Raw genomic sequence first — 20188 nt, forward strand, 5'->3', positions numbered from 1 at the left:
CAGGCCTCGAAACAGCAGCCAGGATGTGGACTGCAAGTTACAGCTGGAAATAGAAAAAGCGTGTCAGAAGGAAAATATCAAGATAATTATGGGGGATTTTAATATGAAAGTGGATTGGGAAAGTCAGGAAGGTACCGGATCTCAGGAGAGGGAGTTTGTAGAATGCCTACAGGATGGCTTTTTGGAGCAGCTTGCCCAGAAGCCCACCAGGGGATCGGCTGTTTTGGATTGGGTGCTGTGTAATGAACCTGAGGCGATTAGGGAGCTGGAGGTAATGGAACCCCTTGGAAGTAGTGATCAAAATATGATTGAGTTCAGTTTCAAATTTGAAAAGGAGAAGCTGGTATCAGGTGTATGGATATTTCAGTGGAACAAAGGAAATTACAGTGGTATGAGAGAGGAACTGGCCCAAGTAGATTGGAAAAGTAAGCTAGATGGAGGGACGGTAGAGCAGAATTGGATGAAATTCCAACAAGAAATAAGGAAAGTACAGAAAAAATATATTCCAAGAAAAAAGAAAATCACGAATGGAAAAATGGCACAAATATGGCTAACGAGAGAAGTTAAGGCTAAAATAAAAGCAAAAGAGACGGCGTACAAGGAAGCAAAAATTAGTGGGAAAACTGAGCTCTGGACGACTTTTAAAAACTTACAAAAGGAAACTAAGAAAGTCATTAAGAAAGAAAAGATGAATTATGAAAGGAAGTTGGCAATTAACATTAAATAGGATACTAAGAGTTATTTTAAATATATGAAGAGTAAAAGAGTGACACAGGTAGATATAGGACTGATTGAAAATAATGCTGGAGAAATTATAATAGGTAACAAAGAGATGGCAGAGAAGCTAAACGAGTATTTTGCATCAGTCTTCACGGTGGAAGACATTAGCAACATACCTGATAGCCAGAGGTCTCAGGGAATAGAATTAGGTACAGTCAAGATTACTAGAGAGAAAGTGCTTGGGAAGCTAAATGGACTAAGAATAGATAAGTCTCCCAGAATGGATGAGGTGCACCCATGAGTTCTGAAGGAGGTGGCTTTGGAGATTGTGGAGGCATTGGAAATGATCTTCCAGGAATCAATAGACTGTGGTATGGTTCCGGAGGACTGGAAGGTTGCAAATGTAGTTCCGCTGTTTAAGAAAAGAGGGAGGCAGCAAAAAGAAAATTACAGACCTATTAGTCTGACATCGGTACTTGGAAAGTTATTGGAGTCGATCCTCAAAAACGAGGTTATGAAATACTTCGAGGTGCATGACAAGATAGGTCCAAGCCAGCATGGTTTCATGAAGGGAAGATCCTGCTTCACCAACCTATTGGAATTTTTTGAGGTAATCTCAAATAAGATTGATAAGGGAGAGGCTGTGGATGTTGTGTATTTGGATTTTCAAAAGGCCTTCGATAAGGTGCCGCATAAGAGGCTGCTTAATAAGATGAGAGCCCATGGAATTACAGGAAAGATATTGGAATGGGTGGAGCATTGGCTGATAGGCAGAAAGCAAAGGATGGGAATAAAGTGATCCTATTCTGACTGGTTGCCAGTTACTAGTGATGTTTCGCGGGGGTCAGTGTTGTGGCCGCTTCTTTTTACAATGTATATCGATGATTTAGATTATGGATTAAATGGTTTTGTGGCTAGGTTTGTGGATGACACCAAGGTAGGTGCAGGAGCAGGAAGTGTTGAAAAAAACAGAAAGGTTGCAGAGAGATTTGGTCAGTTTAAGAGAGTGGGCAAAAAAATGGCAGATGAGATACAATGTTAAGAAATGTACGGTTGTACATTTTGGAAGAAGAAATAATTGGGCAGATTATTATTTAGATGGGGAGAAAATTCAAAAATCAGAAGTCAAAGGGACTTGGCGGTCCTCGTGCAGGATACCCTAAAGGTTAACCACCAGGTTGTATCGGCAGTAAGGAAAGCGAATGCTATGTTGGCATTCATTTCATGAGGAATAGTGTAAAAGAGTAAGGAGGAGTTGATGAGGCTCTATGGGGCATTGGTGAGAGCTCATTTGGAATACTGTGTGCAGTTTTGGGCCCCCTATCTTAAAAGGGATATTCTGATATTGGACAGAATTCAGAGAAGATTTACGAGGATGATTCCTGGAATGCAGGAGCTAACATATGAAGAGTGTTTGTCAGTTCTTGGACTGTACTCATTAGAGTATAGAAGAATGAGAGGGGATCTCATAGAAACATTTTGAATGTTGAAAGGGTTGGACAGAGTAGATGTGGAAAGGCTGTTTCCCTTGGTGGGTGAGTCCAGGACAAGAGGCCACAGTCTTAGAATTAGAGGGTACCCATTTAAAACAGAGATGAGGAGAAATTTTTTTAGCCAGAGGGTCGTGGATTTATGGAATTCGTTGCCACGTACAGCTGTGGAGGCGCGATCATTGAGAGTGTTTATGGAGGAGATTGATAGGTATCTAATTAGCAGAGTATCAAGGGATATGAGGAAAAAGCCGGAAACTGGAACTAGATGGGAGAATAGTTTAGCTCGTGGTGGAGTGGCAGAGCAGACTCGATGGGCCGAATGGCCTACTTCTACTCCTTTGTCTTGTGATCTTGTGAAAACATTCTAAATGGTTGCATCACCGTCTGGTATGGAGGGAACACTGCACAGGATCGGAAAGATCTGCAGAAAGATGTCAAGTCAGCCAGCTCCGTCGTGGGCACTAGACTGTCCAGCACTGAGGATATTTTCAAAACACGAGGTCTCAAAAAGGCACCATCCATGACTAAGGACCCCCATCACCCAGGACATGCACTCCTCTCAATGCTGCCATCAAGAAGGAAGCACGTGTGTCTGTAGACACACACTAAACATTTCAGGAACAGTTTTTGCCATCAGATCTATGAATGGACAATGAACACTACCTCACTATTTTTCTTCCCCTTTTGCACTACATATTTAATTAAATTTACATATTGGAATTTATAGCTTTTATGATTATGTATTGCAGTGCACTGCTGCTGCAAAACAACAAATTTCACGACATATACTAGTAATAAATTTGTGGAATTTATTCTGATTCTGGTTTTATGGCCAAGTTTGCAGATGATACAAAGATAGGTGGAGGTAGTGTTGAGAAAGCAAGGAGTCTAAGAAAGAACTTGGACTGATTCGCAAAATGGGCAAAGAAGTGGCAGATGGAATATAGTTTAGGGAAATGTATGATCATGCACTTTGGTAGAAGAAATAAGAGCATGGTCTATATTCTATACAGGGAGCGAATTCAGAAATTGGTGGTGCAAAGGGACTTGCAAGTCCTAGTGCAGGATTCCCTGAAGGTTAATTTACAGATTGAGTTGGAAGGCAAATGCAATGTTAGCATTTGTTTCTACACTAGAATATAAAGACCATAAGACCATAAGACAAAGGAGCAGAAGTAGGCCATTCGGCCCATCGAGTCTGTTCCGCCATTTTATCATGAGCTGATCCATTTTATCCTATTTAGTCCCACTGCCCCGCCTTCTCACCATAACTTTTGATGCCCTGGCTACTCAGATACCTATCAATCTCTGCCTTAAAGACACCCAATGACTTGGCCTCCACTGCTGCCCGTGGCAACAAATTCCATAGATTCACCACCCTCTGACTAAAAAAATTTTTTCGCATTTCTGTTCTGAAAGGGCGCCCTTCAATCCTGAAGACATGCCCTCTCGTACTAGACTCCCCCATCATGGGAAACAACTTTGCCACATCCACTCTGTCCATGCCTTTTAACATTCGAAATGTTTCTATGAGGTCTCCCCTCATTCTTCTAAACTCCAAGGAATACAGTCCAAGAGCGGACAAACGTTCCTCATATGTTAACCCTCTCATTCCCGGAATCATTCTAGTGAATCTTCTCTGTACCCTCTCCAACGTCAGCATATCCTTTCTTAAATAAGGAGACCAAAACTGCCCACAGTACTCCAAGTGAGGTCTCACCAGCGCCTTATAGAGCCTCAACATCACATCCCTGCTCCTATACTCTATTCCTCTAGAAATGAATGCCAACATTGCATTCGCCTTCTTCACTACTGACTCAACCTGGAGGTTAAATTTAAGGGAATCCTGTACGAGGACTCCCAAGTCCCGTTGCATCTCAGAACTTTGAATTCTCTCCCCATTTAAATAATAGTCTGCCCGTTTATTTTTTCTGCCAAAGTGCATAACCATACACTTTCCAACAATGTACTTCATTTGCCACTTCTCTGCCCATTCTTCCAATCTATCCAAGTCTCTCTGCAGACTCTCCGTTTCCTCAGCACTACCAGCCCCTCCACCTATCTTTGTATCGTCAGCAAACTTAGCCACAAAGCCCTCTATTCCATAATCCAAATCGTTGATGTACAATGTAAAAAGAAGCGGCCCCAACACTGATCCCTGTGGAACACCACTGGTAACTGGCAGCCAACCAGAATAGGATCCCTTTATTCCCACTCTCTGTTTCCTGTCAATCAGCCAACACTCTATCCACGTATGTAACTTTCCTGTAATTCCATGGGCTCTTATCTTGTTAAGCAGCCTCATGTGTGGCACCTTGTCAAAGGCCTTCTGAAAATCCAAATATACAACATCCACTACATCTCCCTTGTCTAGCCTACTGGTAATTTCGGCAAAAAATTGTAATAGGTTTGTCAGGCAGGATTTTCCTTTAAGGAATCCATGCTGAGTTCTGCCTATCTTGTCATATGCCTCCAGGTACTCTGTAACCTCATCCTTGACAATCGACTCCAACAACTTCCCAACCACCGACATCAAGCTAACAGGCCTATAATTTCCTTTTTGCTTCCTTGCCCCCTTCTTAAATAGCGGAGTGACATTTGCAATCTTCCAGTCCTCCGGAACCATGCCAGAATCTATCGACTTTTGAAAGATCATCGCTAATGCCTCCGCAATCTCCACAGCTACTTCCTTCAGAACACGAGGGTGCATTCCATCTGGTCCAGGAGATATATCGACCTTTAGCCTATTCAGCTTCCTGAGTACTTTCTCTGTCGTAATTGTGACTGCGCACACTTCTCTTCCCTGCCACCCTTGAGTGTCCGGTATCCTGCTGTCTTCCTCAGTGAAGACTGATGCAAAATACTTGTTCAGTTCCTCTGCCATCTCCTCATCTCCCATTACAATTTCTCCAGTATCATTTTCTATCGGTCCTATATCTACTCTCACCTGTTTTTTACTCTTTATATACTTGAAAAAGCTTTTAGTATCCTCTTCGATATTATTTGCTAGTTTCCTTTAATAGTTAATCTTTTCTCTCTTAATGACCTTCTTGGTTTCCTTTTGTAAGGTTTTAAAGACTTCCCAATCCTCTGTCTTCCCACTAATTTTTGCTTCCTTGTATGCCCTCTCCTTAGCTTTAACTTTGGCTTTGACTTCTCTTGTCAACCACGGTTGCATCCTTTTTCCACCGAAAATTTCTTCTTTTTTGGAATATACCTGCCTTGCACATTCCTCATTTCTCGCATAAACTCCAGCCACTGCTGCTCTGCCGTCTTTCCCGCCAGTGTCTCTTTCCAGTCAACTTTGGCCAGTTCCTCTCTCATGCCACTGTAGTTTCCTTTACTCCACTGAAACACCAACACATCAGATTTCGGCTTCTCTTTTTCTAATTTCACAGTGAACTCAATCATGTTATGATCACTGTCTCCTAAGGGTTCCTTCACCTCAATCTCTCCAATCACCTCTGGTTCATTACACAATACCCAATCCAGTACAGCCGATCCCCTAGTGGGCTCAACAACAAGCTGTTCTAAAAAGACATCTCACAGACATTCTACAAATTCTCTCTCTTGAGATCCAGAGCCGACCTGATTTTTCCAATCTACTCACATGATAAAATCCCCCACAATTATCATAACACTGCCCTTCTGACAAGCCTAAAAGCAGGAATGTAATGATAAATCTTTATAAGGCATTGGTTAGACCACATTTTGAGTATTGTGAGCAGCTGTGGGCCCCATATGTAAGAAAGGATGTGCTGGCACTGGAGTGGGTCCAGAGGAGGTTTACGAGAATAATCCTGGGAATCAAAGAGTTAATGTGTTAGGAACATTTGTTAGCTCCAGGCCCATACCCACTGGAGTTTAGAAGAATGAGGGGGAATCTCATTGAAACCTAATGAATATTGAAAGGCCTAGATAGAGTGGACATGGAGAGAATGCTTCCAGAACTATTGACAGTCTAAAACAAGAGGGCACAGTCTCAGAACAGGACACCCCTTTAGAACAGAGATGAGGAGGAGCTTCTTCAGCCGGAAGGTGGTGAATTTGTAGAATTTATTGCCACAGATGGCTGAGGTGGCCAATTCATTGGATATAGTTAAAGTGGGGGTTTGATTATGGAGGCTTGCTAGTACTGAACAAGTGTGGCAGGGAGTGGAGATCAGAGTAGTAGATCAGCAAGAGGAGTGATTGAACAGAAGGTAGAGCTGAAGTCAAGTAAGTCTAAAAAGAAAAACAGGCAGAGCCAGGATATTGAACATAGTGAGACTGATGGTCTGAAGTGTTTATTTATTTTAATGAGTAAGGCAGATGTGCTTAGAACATGAATTAGTACATAGAACTACAATATTGTAGCCATTACAGAAACTAGGTTGAGAGATGGGAGGGAATGGCATTTCAATATTTCAGGTCATCAGTGGTTCATACATGACAGAGAGGTTGAAGGTTTTTTGGTGGGTAAATCCACATTAGATATGTCAAAGATTTTTAAAGTCACTTGATTAGAGTTCAGGACCAGCATGTTCCTGTGAGGGTGAAAGATAAGGATGGCAAGGTTCAAAATCCTTAGATGACATCAGCTATGCAAAAGGAAGCATATATAAGGTGTAGGAAACTGAAATTGGGAACAGCCCTTGAGAAATATAAAGGAAAATGGGAAGAATTCTGATAGAGTGCCTTATGTTCTTACAGTCTAACCTATGCAAGAAATTGGGAACACTAAAGGGGCCATGAAATGTCCTGGCAAGGACAATTCCAAGGCATTTCATATATGTAGGGAGAGAGCAATACAGTAGCTTGGGAAAGGACAAAGCAGTCAAAGAAGGGAGTTACAAATACAAGAGAATTCTATCGATGCTGGAATATATACAAAATGTTAAAGGAACTCAGCAGGTCAGGCAGCGTCTATGGAATAGAATAAACAATCAATGTTTGGTGAGATCCTCCATCAGGACTGGAAAGGAAGGGGGAAGAAGTCAGAATAAGAAGGTGGAGAGAGGGGAAGGAACACAAGCTAGAAGGTGACAGGTGAAGCCAAGTGGGTGGGGGAGGGGGCAGATGAAGTAAGAAGCTAGGAGGTGATTGGTGGAAAAGGTAAAAGGCTGAAGAGAAAAAAATCTGATAGGAGAGGAGAGTGGATCGTGGTAGAAAACGAAGGAGGAGGGGCACCAGTGGCAGGTGATAGGCAAGTAAGGAGAAGAGAAGAGGTAAGAGGGGTGCCAGAGTGAGGACTGGAAGAAGAGAGAATGGTGAAGGGGAAAAGTTGTTGGAAGTTGGAGAAATTGATGTTCATGCCATCAGGTTGGAGGCTACCCAGACAAGATATGAGGTGTTGCTTCTCCAACTTGAGAGTGGCCTTATTATGTCAGTAGAGGAGGCCAGGGATTGACATGTCGGAATAGGAATGAGGAGATTGGAATTAAAATGGTTTGCATCAGGGAATCCTGCTTGCTGCAGAAGGAGTGAAGATGCTCAACAAAGCAGTCCCTCAATCTACGTCAGATCTCACCAAAGTTTAGGAGGCCCCATCAGGAGCACTGGATACAATAGATGGCGCCAACAGATATGCAGGTGAAGTGTTGCCTCAGCTAGAAGAACTGTTTGGGGCCCTGAACAGAGGTGAGAGAGGCGGTGAATAGGAGGGTGTAGCACTTCTTCCATTTGCAGGGCCAAGTGCCAGGAAGGAGATTAGTGGGGAGGGACGAATGAACAAGAGAATAACAGGAAGAGTGATCTCAGCAGAAGGCGGAGAGTAGAGGGGAATTTAAGATGTATTTGGTGATAGGATCCCGTTGAAGATGACGGAAGTTACAGCTAATGATGTGCTGGATGCAGGGGCTCATGGAGTGGCAGGTAAGGGAGTTTATGTGTAAAGCCAGAGGAAGTGAACGAAGTCCTTTTTTGCTTCAGTATTTGCCAAGGAGGAAGACATGGATGATGGTGAGTTCAGGAAAGTACTGGCTTGTTTTCTCTGAGTGGTGGAGGCTGAGGAGAAATTTTCTTGAGGTTTATTAGATTATGGATAGAGTATGCAGCCAGTATCATTTTTACCAGAGTCAAAATATCTGATGCTAGAGGGCATTAATTTAGTGTGACAGGGAGTACATTCAAAGGAAATGTACAGGACAAGCTTTTTGTAAAGAATGACAGTTGCCTGGAATGCGCTATCAGGGATGGTAGTGGTGTTGAGCACGATAGAGGTGTTCAAGAGGCACTTAGATAGGCATATGGATGTACAGAGAATGGAAGGATATGAATATTGTGTGGAGAGAAGGGTTTACCTTAGTAAACTATTTGATTACTAGCTTAATCAGTTCAGCACAACATTGTGGGTCAAAGAGCCTGGTCCTGTGCTGAATGGTTCAATGTTCTTTGTCTGTTGATATTCCACAGCAGGTTGCTATTAAGAAGGAAGAGGTGTTGGGTGTTTTGAAAAACATCTGGATAAGTCCCCAAGACATGGTGCGATCTATCCCATAATGCTCAGAGAAGCAAGGGAGGTTATTGCTAGAGCCTTAACAAAGATTTTTGTATCATCTTTAGCCACGGTCTAGATACCGGATGACTAGAGAATAGCCAGTGTTGTTGCTTTGTTGAAGAGCAACAGGAACAAACCAGGAAATAATCGGCCATTGAGCTCTACATCATCAGAAAGGAAGCTACTGGAGAAGAGTCCAGGGACAGTATTTACTTGCATTTGGAAAAGCATGAACTTATTCTGGATAGTCAGCATGGGTCTGTGCAGGAGAGGTCCTAGCTCATAAATTTGCTTGATTTTTTAGAGGAGGTGATGAAAATGACTGATGATAGTAAGACAGTGTGGATGTTGTATACACATGGACTTTAATACTACATTTGACAAGCTCCCTCATTGTACACTAATCCAGATTAAGCCAAATTGATCTGATAAATTGGATCCAAAATTGGCTTACTCATATAAGATGAGAGGTGTTTTTGTGACTGGAGGTCTTTGCCCAGCAGTGTTCCACAAGAATCTGTTTGAAAAATATATTAATGAATTAGATGCAAATATAGATGGTTTGGTCAATGAGTTTGCAAATGACATGATAGTTTGTAGAGTTATGCATAGCAAGGGACATTGTCAAATGATACAGCAGGATATAGATCAGTTAAGACATCAGAGTGAAGAAATGGCAGATGAAACTTAATCCAAACTGCTATAAGATGATGCAGAAGCTGTAGAAGTACAGGAACCTTAGGAACATTCATGTACAGAGGGATATTGGAGTGTACATCTATTGTTCTTTCAAAGTGGCAACATAAGTGGATAGGAAAATAAAGAAGCTATACAGCATGCTAGCCTTCATGAGTTGGAGCACTGTGTATTAAAGTTGACAAGTCATGTTTCAGCTGCATAAATCTTTAGTTAAACCACATTTGAAGTATTGTGTGTACTATACACTATAAGGAGGATAAAGAGGCTTTAGAAAGGGTATAGAAGAGGTTCATTAAGATATTGGCTAGATTAGAGAGTATTAGCTATAACACAAATTTGAATTAACTTTCATTAGAACATTGGAGACTGAGATGTAATCTGACAGAAATATATAAAATTATGAGAGACTGCCCTCCAGCTCATCCTCTCAAATTCCTAATAGATGCTTTTTCCAAACTTACAAGCTTTTCAGTACAAAACATAATTGTCTCATGGACCCATTGATGGACAGAGTGCCTAGTGGTCCCCCATTGCTTTCCTCACAGTTCAAACAAATCATGGGCTTATGTGGAGAACTAGGACTTGTGGATGTCTTGAGGTTGTAACATCCCTCAGACAAAGACTTCACATTTTTTTCTAATCCACACTAGTGTTATTACCAGAATAGACTTTTTTCTAACCCCCAAAACGCTCCTAGATTTAGTTGTATCCTGCACAATTAGAAATATCGCTATTTCTGACCATGCAGCAGTATATTTAAATATTAAACCCAAAGATAATTCAGCACGATCTAGACATTGGAGGCTGAAACCTTTTATTCTAAAAGATAATAAATTTATAGACTACTTCCGAATTTAAAACTTTCCTATCTATTAATTCCAAATCAACTAGTATTCCATCGATGCTCTGGGAAACCGTTAAGGCCTATGCAAGGGGATTAATTATCTCCTCCTCTACTAGTAAGAAGCGACAGCAGCGCCTAGTGGAAGCAAGGCTTGCGGCAACTGAAAAGGATTATATTAATAAGCCTTCTGCAGCCAAGTTACAGAATATCATAGCCCTACGCTGTACACTAAACTCTTTACCTACCCAAGCAGCCAAAAGAAAATTAACATTTGCTAAACAACGATTGTTTGAACATGGTGAAAAACCAGGTAGGTATTTGGCTTATTTAGCTAGAAAGAAAAATGCCTCTCAGACTATTGCTTCAATTAGTTATGGGACAGGAGCCCTCACTAGTAATTCTAAAATGATTAATGTTGTGTTTAAGAATCTTTATTCTAAATGGTATCAATCTGGGCAATGTAATGATGGACAATCTAGGATGGAGTCCTTTTTCAGGAATTCAGATCTCCTAGGCATTTCTTCTGAACAAGAGTCCCTCCTCAATGCTTTGTTATCTATACATGAGATACTGGAAGCTGTGAGACAGCTCCAAAGTGGGAAGGCCCCTGGTCCTGATGGACTCACTAGTAAATTCTATAAAAAGTTCACAGGATTATTATCAGACCCTACGCTAAACATGTTCAATCATGCATTTAATTGTGGTCTCCCACTATCATTGAGAGAAGCTAATATCTCCCTAATTCTTAAAAAAGGAAAGAGCCTTGAAGACAGTGCCTCCTACAGGCCTTAAGGCATCCGTTAGTCTTACGAGACCATGGATATGCGCCTGGAAAGTCTTCACTCTCCAGGGCACAGGCCTGGGCAAGGATGTATGGAAGACCGGCCGTTGCCCATGCTGCAAGTCTCCCCTCTCCACAACACCGATGTTGTCCAAGGGAAGGGCGAGGGCCGATACAGCTTGGCACCAGTGTCATCGCAGAGCACTGTATGGTTAAGTGCCTTGCTCAAGGACACAACACGCTGCCTCAGCTGAGGCTCGAACTTACGACCTTCAGATCGCTAGCCTTAACCACTTGGCCCACTGCCTACAGGCCTATTTCATTGTTAAATGTTGACTTTAAAATCTTATCTAAAGCCTTAGCGTTGCAATTAGAAACTGTTTTACCTTTTATCATGAAAGAGGTTCAAGCGGGTTTTATAAAAGGCCGTAGATCATCTAACAATATCAGAAGATTACTTAATGTGATTCAGGCATGTCAGCAACAGGCAGTGGATGGCTTGGTGCTTTCCTCAGATGCAGAAAAGGCCTTTGGTCGTGTTGAATGGCCGTGTCTTTTTTTCACTTTAGAATGATTTGGTTTGGGCAATAATTTTATTAAGCAGGTGAAGGTTCTTTATAATGATCCTTTGGCTGTGAATCTCACTAATGGCATTAGGTTGGATAATTTTAGTATTCTGAGGGGCAGCCAGCAGGGCTGCCCTTTATCACCGTTACTTTTCACACTAGTGATTGAGCCATTGCCTGAGGCTACTCTGCGAGACCCCAAAATATCTGCTCCAGACATAGGACTAAAGTCACATAAAATAACATTGTATGCCGATGATGTCTTAATTTTCTTATCAAACCCTGCTATATCAGTGCACCACCTTATACAATGCATCAATTCATTTAGCGCCTTTTCAGGTTATAAAATAAACTTTACTAAATCAGAGGCAATGCCTCTGGGGAATCTGCAGCAGGTACCTGACACTCAGGGTGTTTTCCCCTTTAAATGGTCACAGACAGGTTTTGTTTACTTAGGCATATTTATCACACCTACGTTTGATCAATTGTTCAAAGCTAACTTTACACAGTTATTTGACAAAATCAAACAGGATCTTGAGCGATGGAGCACTCTTCCCATTTCTTGGCTTGGCTGAATATCCTTGCTCAAAATGAACATTCTTCCTCATCCGCTGTACCCAATACGAATGATTCCAGTCATTTTACCCAACAAATAAATAAATGGCTGGTTTGTTTCTTTCATCTGGAACAAAAAAAGACCCTGTATTAAAATGTCTAAGTTGCAGCTTCCCAGTAGTCTAGGGGGTCTGGATTTTCCAGACATCAAAAAATATCAGTTAAGTTCCTTTTTATCTTATGTGGTTGACTGGGTTTGCAGGGACCCCTCCTCAATTTGGCTAGACATTGAAGCTTCACATGCAAAATGCCCTCTTATTAATTTGCTTTTCCTCAATAAGATGAAAGTAGTTAAGGAATATTGTCGCAATCCAATAACAATTAATACAGTCAGGACTTGGAGGGTGGTGCGACAAATTGACGGCAACGCAGCGAAAATATCACCCTGTACTCCAGTAACCGGCAGTCCAGATTTTCAGCCTGGCATAGTGGATTCTGGATTTAAACTTTGGATTTCTAAGGGTATTTTCCATCTAGATTTGTTTGATGAAGGAACGATGATGTCTTTTAGTCAAATAGTACAGAAATTTTACATACCCAACAAGGATCTTTTTTGTTTCTTTCAGATAAGAGATTATATACAGAAAAAAACATCATTGTTAACTGATTTCTATAGTTCTGACATAGAAAAGAGGGTGTTTGGTTCTAAGGGTGAAGTCTCCATTAGTACTTTTTACAACATCCTGAGGGAATGTTCTTGTGGAGAGGCCGAGCAGCTGGGAAAGGTCTGGGAGGAAGAGCTGGGAGTAGAAATTACAGCTGAAACACGGGAAGACATCTGTGATAATGCAAAGTAAATGTCAGTTTGTAATAGAACTAAAGCACTGCAACTCAAAATTCTGCATAGAGCCCAGGTGACTCCTGATCGTCTCTCGAAATTTAAGACGGGGGTTTCTCCAATGTGTTCCAAATGTGAAGTAAATACTGGAACTTCCACCCACTGTTTTTGGACTTGTCCCAAGCTTCAGACATACTGGAGTGATATTTTGGGTGAAATGGAAACGATTCTGAAGATGGAGCTTGAACTGGACCCAGTGTCTTTTCTCTTTGGCTTACCCAGCAGTCATATTATTAATGCACATCAGAAAAAACTTTTTAACATCCTGACTTTTTGTGTGAGGAAAAATATTTTACTTTGCTGGATATCCGATAAGGCCCCTGGACTTTTTGGTTGGCGTAAAGTAATCATGGAATACATTCATTTGGACTTTTTGACATGTATGATACACTCAAAAACAAATAGTTTTCATAAAACATGGCAACCATTTCTGCAGTATGTAGATGTAAACTTATCTGCTATACTAATAAGGGCTTTTGTATAAGATGTTGGGGTGATGTCTATATTTTGATGGAAGTGTTCTGATAGCTGATATCTGTGAGAGGAAGAAATGTAAATGTATCTGTAAACTGAAAGTCTTGTTATTTTTTTAGTTTAAAAAATTGAGAGACATACATAAGGTGGTAGTCAGAATCTTTTTCCCTGAGTAGAAATGTGAGATACCATAAAATTTAACATGAGAAGGGCAAAGTTTAAGGCAAAGTTTCAAAGCCAGTATTTATACATTGTGGTAGACGCTTGGAATGAGCTGTCAGGAGAGGTGGTAGAACAGAGGTGATAGTAATGTTTTAAAGCCATTTAGATAGGCACATGAACAGGCAAGGAGTGGAGAAATACAAACCGTATACAGCAGATTGGTTTCAGTTTAGCAGATCCTGCCCCTCAGAACCCCTTCTAGTAATTCTGCTACAGTTGTTCTTGTGCTCTTCTTAAATAAAGGCACAACATTAGCCATCTTCCAATCTTCCAGGACCTCACCCATGCCTAAATATAATGCAAATATCTCTACCCCTGTATTTTTCCCTAACTTCCCACAATGTCTTAGTATATACATCAGCCCCAGAGGATTTACCACTTTAATATGCATTAAGACCACCAGCACCTACTTTGTTGTAACGTGGAAATGTTCCAATACATCACTATTCATTTCCCTTAATTGTTCGGCTTCCATGACCTTCTCCATGGTAAATATAGAGTAGTATTCATTTAAGGTCCATCCCATTTTCCTTGGTTCCACACATAGAATACCATCCTGATCCTTCTATGGATCTACTCTCAACCTACCTACCCTTTTACTCTTAATATACTTAGCAGAATCTTAGGATTCTTCTTTATCATATTTGCCAATGCTATCTCATGTATTTTTGCTGTCCTGATGCCCTCTTATTTACTTATGCATCTCTAATACTTAAGGGTTCTGCATGATCCCACCTGCCTATACCTGACATACTGTTTACCTCTTTTTTTTCCCTGAGCGTACCTCAATATCCCTCGTAATCCAGAGTTCCCTAACTTTGCCAGCCTTGTCCTTCATGCTAACAGGAATGTACTGTTCCTGAACTCTCCCTATATCATTCTTAAAAGTCTCCCACTTTATGAGTTTAATCTGTGGACCAGACCCACCTTTTTCCATAACTGTTTTAAAACTAATAGAATTATGATCACTGGTTCCAAAGGGCACGACAGTCACTTGCCCACCCTCATTCCCAATAGGAAGTCCAGTGTTGCCTGTCTCAAGTAGGGCCATTATATAATGTTTGAGAAAACCTTACAGAATAATTTTGATGATATCAGAAAGGATCTGGCATGTGTGGATTGGGACAGGTTTTTTCTGGCTAAAGTGTACTTGTAAGTGTGAGGCCTTCAAAAGGGAAATTTTGAGAGTACAAAGTTTGTATGTTCCTGTCAGAATAAAAGGCAAGGTTAACAGGTTTAGGGACATTGGGTTTTGAGATATATTGACACCCTGGTTAAGAAGAAGAAAAAGGTGCATACCAGGTATAGGCAGCAAGGAACAAATGAGTTACTTGAGTATAAGAAATGCAAGAGAACACTTAAGAAGAAAATCAGGAGGGCTCAAAGAAGGCATGAGGTTGTTCTAACAGACAAGGTGAAGGCGACTCTCTGGGCTTCTACAGATTTACAAAGGTATTGCCAGGACTTAACAACCTGAATTATAGGGAAAGGTTGAAGTAGATTAAGATTTTATTCCCTAATGCTTATGGGTACGAGGAGGGATTTGATAGAGGTATAGAAAATTATGAGAGATGTAGACAGGATAAATGCAAGCAGGCTTTTTTCCACTGAGTTTAGGTGAGACTAGAACTAGAAGTCATGGGTTAAGGATGGAAGGTTAAATATTTAGGAGAAACATGAAGGGAACTTCTTCTTCAGAGGGTGGTGAGAGTGTGGAATGAGCTGCCAGTGGAAGTGGTAGATGCAGGTTTGATTTCAACATTTAAGAGAAATTTGGATAGGTACATGGATGAGAGGGGTGTGGAGTGCTATGGTCCTGGTGCAAAATGGGACTGGGAGGAATTTTTTTTTTCTTCAAAATAAATTTTATTCATAAAAAATGTAGCCCCCCCCGGCCAGCCTCAGGGTCGCACGGCTCGCTGTCGTCTAGGGAAACAGCCCTCGGCCCCGCCAAACTGGGTAATTAGTTTGTATGGATGCTGTGTGATGTACCCCACCCCGCCCAAATAACAGACAATACACCAGATACGATTAAATGATTTACAGTTTATAGATATTACTGGAACTATATAATTAATAGAGAATAAAATATAAAAGGAAAATAAAAGGCGCCACACTTATCAAAGTTCAATCTCTTCGTGCACAAACAGTTGGAGCTCAGGACCCTTCTTTTTCACCCTGCGACTCCTCGGACCACCTCGTTCGGCCGCCTGGGACTAACAGTGGTGGTCGACCAGACGCTCCACACGAGTCCGTCTCCGTCTCCTCTCCTCGCCGAACGCCCCGCTCGGGGTCCCCACCCCTTTAGCGGACTCACAGCACCTGGTCCATCCTCTGTCTCCCTCTCCCGCCTTCTGCCCCAAAACCCCACGCATACAGTATCTTACAGATACACCAAAAACATAACAACTATCCCAATCAGTTCATAACACCTTCTTATCAGTAACGTGATTGAACAAACTGCTAGTGGGAGGGCTTTCTCAGCATTTAACATAACAAGGAAGCATTCCCAAGTATAACATAACAAAGAAGCCATTTTAATTAGCCTACACAGTAACATAAGAGACGAAACCCCCTTACAAAAATATGTACAAGAATAAACTATGTACTGACTTTTTATTCTTTGCGTTCATAGTCAATACTCTCTGTACTGTTCTATTAAATTCCTACACATCAATAACCCATGTGACCACCTGGGATGCTGTAATAATTAAGGTGCTTCCTCACCCAACCAGCCTGCCCCTTTGCAGTAGCAGAAGAATCCTGTCCTATGGTCCTTCCCCACTGAGCTCTTGTGGTTGCACCAAGCTTCAGTGCGTCCCTTAGCACATACTCCTGCAACCTGGAATATGCCAGTCAGCAGCATTCTTGATATGCTGGCAGGCCAACAATTTTCAGGCAAACCAAGGGGCATCTTTCACCGAATCAGTGATGATAATATCAATTAATACCAGAGTTAGGTTGTTAAACACTCTCATCCTGAAGATGAATTATCAATTATCATTGCGACCCATTTCATTTCCATATGTCTTACCTTATATATTGACTGTTTATTGAGCTTGCTTAAAATATCAAGACATTTTAACTTCGTATGACATTGGGTTCAGGTCCTAGACATTGACTATTAACCTCACTTCTGGCAACCTCCTCTGAAGGGCACCACAGTAGTGAAGCAGTCAGTGCAACACTATTACAGCTTGGGCCATTCTGGAGTTCTTGAACAACTTTTATAATAATATGTCTCTCACCATCAGGGTGTTGTGTACTACGTTCGTGTTTCAGCTTACAACATGAAAGGCTGGGGACCACCAAAGCTATCTTCGCCCCCCTGTGCCTCTCCTTCCAGTAAGTGATGAAGCTTATTGTTGCTTTACATCGAACTCACATTTACACTATATACCACCATGCTTGACCTATGCCTGATTAACAGTCAATGAAGTGTCTTTGAAGTCCAGTAATGGTACTGTAGGATGTGCTGCAGCCAGTTTATATGAGGGCACTCCTATACACAAAGCTTTGATAATTGTTGAAAAACAAAAAACTGCAGAGGCCAGAAATTGGAAATAAAATCAGAGACTGAGACAGTACGCTGGTCAAGTCTGTAGAAAGAAGGACAGACATAAAGTTTCAGATCAATGGCTTTTCATCAGAACTAGGAAACATACTTATTATTGATTAATATTCTTAATGTTAAATGGGGCAAATGTTAAGCAGGACACTAGTGATAATTCCCTGCTCTCCTTCAAGACAAGACCCGTCTTTTGCATTTAAATGGCTGCGAAACAGACAGGATTACATTAGAAAAAGGGCACATCTGCTCTCATCTGAAAAGCAGCTCCTTAGACAATGTAGGACTCCCCCAGTACTGTTGTGGAGTGTCAAATGAGACAATATTGCTGAAGTCTCTACAGCAGGTCTTGAACCAAAAGCCCTCTGCATCAACACTGAAAGAACTCCTAACTAGGCCACAACATTGCATGTGATATTACTTTGAACTGCTTGGTCATTAAGGTAACAGCAGCAGAAATGCAGATCATTTGGTCTTACAAAGCCACCTAGCCATGCTAGATAGAACCAAGATCATAAGGAGAAATGGTAAAGGGATATATAATGTAATACCACCTGAAATAAAATTATTATTCTGCTTTTTAAAATTATATATCTTGCTTTCTCTTGCCTCATTTCCTAAAGATTCAAAAGCTTAAACCTATTTTCATTCAGATCATTTGACTAAAGTCATTTTTTACCAAACCACATCCAAGTTGTTTGGCATAACTTCGGAAGTTTGGCTGGGCACTTTCTGGTAAGACTATCCTTGTTCCCAGGTACAGTTTCCACACCATGTATATGTTGGATGATATCATTCCTCGATGTCCTGGTAATCCCAAAATAACCTGGTGTTGTCAGTCCGACACCGGGATATCTGCTGGGAAGTGAATTATTTTCCCTCATCTTTTACTCCACCATTGCCCCTCCACTGTAGAAACTAAGAGGCTTTGTTACCTTGGTAATTTGTGAATACTAAGCAACAATGTCTGTCCTCTGATCCCTGTGTAGGTTGGAAAGAGTCCTCAGATATTAAGCTGAGGCACAAGGACCAAAGCCAAGCAGTGCTGCAGCTTCTGGAGAGAGTTAAGGGTCCTTGTCATCGGAGCTTTTTCGTGGGTGAGTTCAGTCAATGTCCTGAACTATTTCCATATTCACAGCCCAACCCATCAGTTTAGTGCACTGGTAACCAGGCTGGAGGTAGTAGCATGGATGTGACATTCACACATAGTAAAAACCTTGAGATCTTTCAACAGTTTAATATTTGGGCAGTTTTCCATCCTGCAAATATATGCAGTAGTATATTTTACTGAGTAGCTATCACAAGCAGAGCCTGAGTTCCTCACCTCTAATCTGTACTAGTTAATTTGACCAGGCCAGAAACTGGAAAGCTACAACTGGTACCCAATGATTAAGTGAGGACTCCAAGTTGGTAAGAACTTCCCGAAACAGTGCACTAGCACCTGCACCCGTCTGTGAAGAATGGCTCAGGATTTTGTTCATCCCCTAGCAGAAACGTATAGGGACTCTCTGTTTAGCAGAAAGATACCAAAACTGAAAGATTGTAGGCAATGCTTAATGTGGCAGTGCCGTTAGAAAAAGAGAAGTCTGAGGATGACCTAGTAGAAGCCTTTAAAATTATGAAAGGGTTTGTGTGTGAATGTGGTGCAGATACTCTGTGTGTGGAAAGGTGTGTTAATTTGGATATGTATTGTAGGTCAATGTAAGCTTGTTCAAAGTGTACTGTTGCATGCTGGTGAAACAATCAAAGGGAAACAGGGATGTGGTAAATTAGAAGTATGGGAGAGTTACAGAGGATAGAAGCCCATAGAAGTGCCTGAGGCTTTGGGTGTCATTCTGTGGGGTTTATGTATCACTATTACAGTGAAGTAAAGGAAACTACAGAGGGAGAGAGGAGTTGGCTGAAGTTGTTTGGAAGGGGACACTTACAGCGATGATGGTAGAAGAGCAATAGCTAAAGTTTCTGAGAGCAATTCAGAAAGTGCAGGATTGATACATCCCAAAGAAGTATTCGAAATGGAGGATGAAGCAACCATGGCTGACAAGAAAAGTCAAAGACAACATAAAAGCAAAAGAGAGGACATATAATAAGCAAAAATTAGTGGGAAGTTAGAGGATTGAGAAGCTTTTAAAAACCAACAGGAGGAAACTAAAAGATCCATAAGGTGAGAAAAGATTAAATATGAAGATAAGCTAACCAGTAATATATAAGTTTCTTTGGATATACAAAGAATAAAAGAAAGGTCAGAGTGGATATTAAACCACTAGAAAATGACTCTGGAGAGGTAATACTGGGAAACAGAAATAGTGGACGAACATGATAAGTATTTTGCATCAGCCTTCACTGTGGAAGACACCAGCAGCATACCAGAAATTTGAGTGTGTCGGGGTAGAAGTAAGTATTGTTGCTTTTACCAGGAGAGGGTGCTTGGGAAGCTGAAAGGTCTGAAGGTAGATAAGTCACCTAGAGCAGATGGACTACACCCCGCGTTCTGAAAGAGGTATCTGAAGAGACTGTGGAGGTTTCAGTCGTGATCTTTCAAGAATCACTAGATTCTAAAATGGTTCTGGAGGACTGGAAAATTGCAAATGTCACTCTATTCTTTAAGGTGGGGGGCAAAAGACAGTAAATCATAGAGCAGTTAGCCTGACTTTAGTGGTTGGGAAAATGTTGGAGTCCATTATTGAGGTTGATGATTCGGGATAATTTGAGGCATATGATAAAATAGGCCAAAGTCAGCACAGTTTCCTTAAGAGGTAATTTTGTCTGACAAATCTTTTGGAATTCTTTGAGGAAATAACAACCAGGATAGACAAAGGAGAGTCAGTGGTTGTTGTTTACTTGGGTCTTCAGAAGGCCTTTGACAAGGTGCTGCAGGTGAGGCTGCCAA

At 41.3% G+C, this 20188-nt stretch overlaps 1 protein-coding gene across 1 annotated transcript in view; it reads left to right on the plus strand.

Annotated features, from left to right (window-relative positions):
* Window positions 1–20188, plus strand: part of LOC134354385 (ankyrin repeat and fibronectin type-III domain-containing protein 1-like) — a 230860-nt gene that overhangs the window by 183637 nt on the left and 27035 nt on the right. Inside the window, exons 8-9 of the mRNA XM_063063360.1 lie at window positions 16985–17075; window positions 18288–18395. Coding sequence (XP_062919430.1) covers window positions 16985–17075; window positions 18288–18395 — 199 coding nt within the window. The remainder of the gene's footprint in view (window positions 1–16984; window positions 17076–18287; window positions 18396–20188) is intronic.

This window comes from Mobula hypostoma, chromosome 11 (assembly GCF_963921235.1).
Source record: "Mobula hypostoma chromosome 11, sMobHyp1.1, whole genome shotgun sequence".
Classification (NCBI taxonomy): domain Eukaryota; kingdom Metazoa; phylum Chordata; class Chondrichthyes; order Myliobatiformes; family Myliobatidae; genus Mobula; species Mobula hypostoma.